Here is a 4,863-nt window from a genome sequence, read left to right as displayed (position 1 = left end):
TATTATTATGTAGATGCTTTTAATACGCGTCTTTATTTGCCATCATATCAGCTGGAGACAAACTCTGCAGCTCTCGCCAGCTGGATTCAGAAACGGATTTTTCTCTCCCAGAGCGGCGTTTTGTGTGTGTGTATTTATCTCGACGTTTACGTAAAATGTGGATGTTTTGGGCTTTTTCGACGATCTAATGAATTCACAAGTCATTTTCCTTTAAGCTTAAATAAACGGCCCGGGAGCATGGGGCGCTCTCTGGTTAGTCTGGTAATATGCAGGTTAAGTTAAGTCGGGATTTCCGCTGCTCTCGGGTCGTGTAATCACCGCGGAGTCGGTAATTACTGTTTTTCTGTTTTTGGCTCTTCAGGTTGTGTCAGTTCATCCAGCGTGACAGACTTTTCTGTCGTCTGCGGTTTAGAAAACCTCCAGATGATGGCTGGTTACCCGCCAAAAATGTTTAGTTGGTGGTGAACGGTGCTTTCTCAGTGCCTGGAAATTTTCATTTTATTTATTTTTTTATTCTGTCTTTTTGGAAGCTAACGGCATTGTTCTGTTGTCGGTGATGTCTGCAGCTCCACCTCTTCGCTCCAGAGTCAAAATATCTCAACAGCTAATGAAGAGATGGCTTTTTATTCTGCTCAAATTAAAGTCGTGTCCGAGTCTCGTAGAGCTGTTATTATGTCGAATTCTTTTTATCTGTGTTAACCCTTTAAAACCCGGAGCGATGTCGCTTTGATGCTGCTCTCAGACGCCTTTCACGAGGATTTAAACCGTTGAACCTCAAGCAAACAGGTGCAGTTTCTTTAAAAAAGACATGAGGGGAAAAAGCAATGAGAGACTTTGTAAAAAATGTTCCACAAGAAATTAGTAGATTTAGAAAATTATTTTTAAAAAGCTGGGGAAAAATGTTGAGGGAAATAAAATAAAGCTGGGGGAAAATTATATTTATAATTACATATTTGAAATTATGTTACACAATTCTATATAAGTTTGAAGCACTTTCCCACTTCATCAGATCATTTCTTTGTTTTTTTGTTTGTTTTGTTTATTCTTCCATATTTAAATTTGTTATACAATTATATCTAATTTTTTTAAGCACTATTCCCAGGTCATTTCCATCTTTTGTTTTTTTGTTAATTTTCTTGTGCTTTTTACGTATGTTTTTCTAATTTTTGGGTCATTTCCTTCGTGTTAAATATTTGTCCAGCGTGTCCCTCTGACCCCTCTGTCTCTGGTGTCCCAGCAGGTGAGGGAGACGGAGACCTGGATGCCCATGAAGACAACACAGACGGTCGCCATGTCAACACACCATGACCACCTGGAGTCATCGGGAGACTCCTCCAACGGCTCCGACTTCGGCTTCACGGACGACGAAGACGACAAAAAAGACCAATACGACCAGGACGACGACGATTACTACGACGACACGCTGTACGATGACGAGGACGAGTACGACGAGTTCTCTGGATCTGGTGACGGAGGTCGGTCTCTACAAACACTTGACAACATTTTAAAATTGAAAGCGGATGTTTCTCGTAAAAATGCAGGTTTCCTTCATGAATTCTCTGATTAAACATTAAGATTAAATGAAGAATCTGCTTTTTTCCGCAGCAACAACTGCGTCACCTGGAAAAGAGTCCAAGCCGTCAGTGAAGGTGAGAAAAGAATAATTATTTTTAAAAAAGGGGGAGAAAATACATATTTCGCGTTGTTGTGGGATTCATTTTTCTTAGTCACATTTGTGCATTTCCATTCAGCTTTTTCATGATATTATGAACCCGTTTGTAGACTAAATTAAAATGATTTAAATGCAGCGTGATGTTGCTGAAATGTAGGATTTGACCAAATCCAGGCTTCGTACGGTCACGAAAAACCTGTAAAAGTTTATAACAACATATGATGTTTTTCAAGGACAGTCAGAGCTGTAAAAATCACATTCGAACCTCTGTTTTTATAGTTTCTAGCTGTGATAAATGTTGTTATTTTTGGTTAAAAAAAAAAAAAAAAAAAAAGCCTACCAAACCCTTTTTTAAGAAAAAAAATCCCCCTTTTTTCTTTAAAAATGACATTTAAAAAAAACCAAAGGGAAAAGAAATTAAATTTCCTTTCAAAAAAAACACCAGACATTTTTAAAGAATAAAATAAATGCCAATGTTTTTCCTTAAAAATTCACAAAACCTTTTTTCTTTAAAACTTGCAAAAACATTTTAAAGAAAAAACACCTTTGGAAACCGTGAGCCCGCAGGTTTGGGAAGCGTGTTTTCTTAAACATTTGATGGTAAAATAAACAAAAATACAACATTTAAAGTTTTATGTCCCACCGCAGCGCTCACAAATCTCATGACTCGGAAAAGTCCTGAAAATTTTCTGGTAAAAATGTGAATGTTTACGAATCCGTCCTTCCGCAGCCTGACGTGAACGACAACAAGATCCCGGAGTTGGACCGTCCGGTGCAGCCGACCGTCAACGAGGTGAGCATCGTCCGGAACAGCAACGAAATCCCGGAACTGAGGAACGAGCCGGAGCCCAGCGAGGAGCACCCGTCCAACGTCCTCATGTCCCACGCCAGCGACGACAGCATCTTTAACAAGACGGAGGTCCTCGCAGGTCAGTACGCGTCCCGAGTGACCGTCGATGTCTCGATCCGCCAGCAGCGGTGAAACAAAGAGTTAAAATGTGTTGCTCGTTTTTCGGTAGATTCCTCTTCAGTTGTTTATTGTCTTTTTCCCACGTTTAAAAATTCAGTTTGAGATTTTCAGAGACAAATAGTTTTGAAACTGAGTTCCTGCTATCTTTGAGTTTTTATTTCCGTTTCGAAAGAAATCGAGTCGATTTTCACGAGTTTCAACGGTCAAATTACGTTAGGTGCTCATTTAATGAAACACATTTTTAAAAAGTTCAGTAAAAAAATATTGGTATGTGATTGTATTTATACATGTTTTAAAGTATTTTATATTTTAGTTCTTTTTATGTATAGTTTTTGTTTGTATATTACATTATTTATATTATTTATTTATTTCACTTTGACCCCTAACAGAAGAGATTAGCTCCCACAGCACAAACTAAAAAAAACAAAAAACAATGTAAAATTATTTTTTAAATGAAAAACGAGTGAACTCTCATCAGCAAAGCGTGAACTGTAAGAGTTCACATTTGAGACATTTTACATTAAAGATAATGTTTACAGACACTTAAACATGCAGCGAGTCACTTTGATGTGGGAACAGTATCGCTGCTCCTTAAGTTTAAAATAAAAGGAGGATTTTAAAAGTTTTTGAAGTCTAACGTCTCTCTCTCGTCTCCTCCAGCTCTGATCGCGGGCAGCGCCGTCGGCCTGATGTTCGCCGTCCTCCTCATCCTCCTCCTCATCTACCGCATGAAGAAGAAGGACGAGGGCAGCTACGACTTGGGGAAGAAGCCCATCTATAAGAAAGCCCCGACCACTGAGATCTACGCGTAGACCCTGACCTCACACACACACACACACACACACACACACACACACACACACACACACACACCTCACCCCCCCACCTCAACCCTTAAAAACCCAATCAGGGCCAGCGCGTGGCCTCGCAGTGCCTCATCATCACCGTACCTCCTCACTTTTCTGCGGCAGATTGACGCTCGATAGCGAATCAGGAGAGAAGCCCAGACGACACAATCGACTGACTCCTCCTCCTCCCTGAGGTCATATTATTGGTGCTCTCTTAACCAATCAGAGGCTTTGTTAGTCCTCTTGTCCCTCTCTTTTTGTCAAACAAGGAAAAAACAGGAGTGGACGATTTCAGCTGCGGTACATTTTGTGTTTTTATTTTATTATTTTGTCCCCATGTCAAGAGAAAAAACAACAGAACTTCACGTCTGAGGACTCGGAGGACTCCTCTCCCTCATCGTGCCCCCCCCCCCACCCCCAGTCCTCCAGTTTCAAACACTAACGCTGTGCAATGACTCTCGTCTCGGTACACATTAACGGTCCAGTTATTTATTTCCCCTCTGTGTTTCCTCTCAGCCTGTTTCTTGGACTGCAGCTCCTCACATTACTGTAGACTTTTATGTGAACATTTTTATTAGATTTTTTTTTTTTAAAAAAAGAACTCCTTGTAATGCAGAGAGATTTTTTTTTCTATTAAAGATCCCATCGTGACGGGAAAGAATTGAGCTCATGTTGTTGAAAATTCATTTTGATTTGAGAGATTTTAAATCACTGTGATGCTGTGTAGATGTACTCCCTGTCATCTGTCAAAACTCGTGAATCGTCACAATGTATATTTTTCCATTTTTAGCCTCCTGCAGCGACAGCGAGGAAAAACAGACAAACAAAGGGTCAGGACGTATTTGCAAATGGTTATTTCTGCTACACAGAAGCATCATTAAAACCACCTGAAAAGATTTCGTTTTTTCTTTGAACAGTCTAACATGTTTCGTTTCTTCTCGTGTGGGGAAAGTCCCGTCAGTCTGGCACGCAGCGCCTGATATGTAAGCTAAACTAATCCGGAGAATGTGCAAAGACTGTCCGACCTAGCACGCACACACACACACACACACACACACACACACACACACACACACACACACACACGCAGCGTGTTGTCCTTTGCTGCCCGTTTGGAAGATGTTTTACCTCTATAATAATTACCGCTGTGCCTCCAGGGTTTGTTTTCTGTTATTATGGTGAACTCGACTGGAGTTAAACCGACATGCTCCTACAGGGCGACACACCTACATTCCTCTCTCTCTCACACACACTCACACACACACACACACGCGCAGCTCAGTCATGTGTGAAGGGAGCAAAGATTCGACACCATGACGCTGGAGCTGCCGACCCTCTTTCACAGTAACACTCGAGCTTAAAGGAATAGTTTT

General features: G+C 40.8%; 1 protein-coding gene across 1 annotated transcript; it reads left to right on the top strand.

Moving 5' to 3' along the window:
* The first annotated feature begins 237 nt into the window (after positions 1-237).
* LOC121938761 (syndecan-4-like) lies at positions 238-4,404 on the top strand. Its single transcript, XM_042481931.1, has 5 exons — positions 238-252; positions 1,202-1,475; positions 1,606-1,649; positions 2,403-2,601; positions 3,303-4,404. The coding sequence occupies exons 1-5, from the start codon at positions 238-240 to the stop codon at positions 3,452-3,454; spliced, it is 684 nt and encodes a 227-aa protein (XP_042337865.1). The 3' UTR covers positions 3,455-4,404.
* The last annotated feature ends 459 nt before the right edge of the window (positions 4,405-4,863 follow it).

This window comes from Plectropomus leopardus, unplaced genomic scaffold, assembly GCF_008729295.1.
Source record: "Plectropomus leopardus isolate mb unplaced genomic scaffold, YSFRI_Pleo_2.0 unplaced_scaffold3194, whole genome shotgun sequence".
In the NCBI taxonomy this organism is placed as follows: Eukaryota; Metazoa; Chordata; class Actinopteri; order Perciformes; family Serranidae; genus Plectropomus; species Plectropomus leopardus.
The sequence above is the reverse complement of the archived record's forward strand: the minus strand, read 5'-3'. Positions and strand labels throughout refer to the sequence as shown.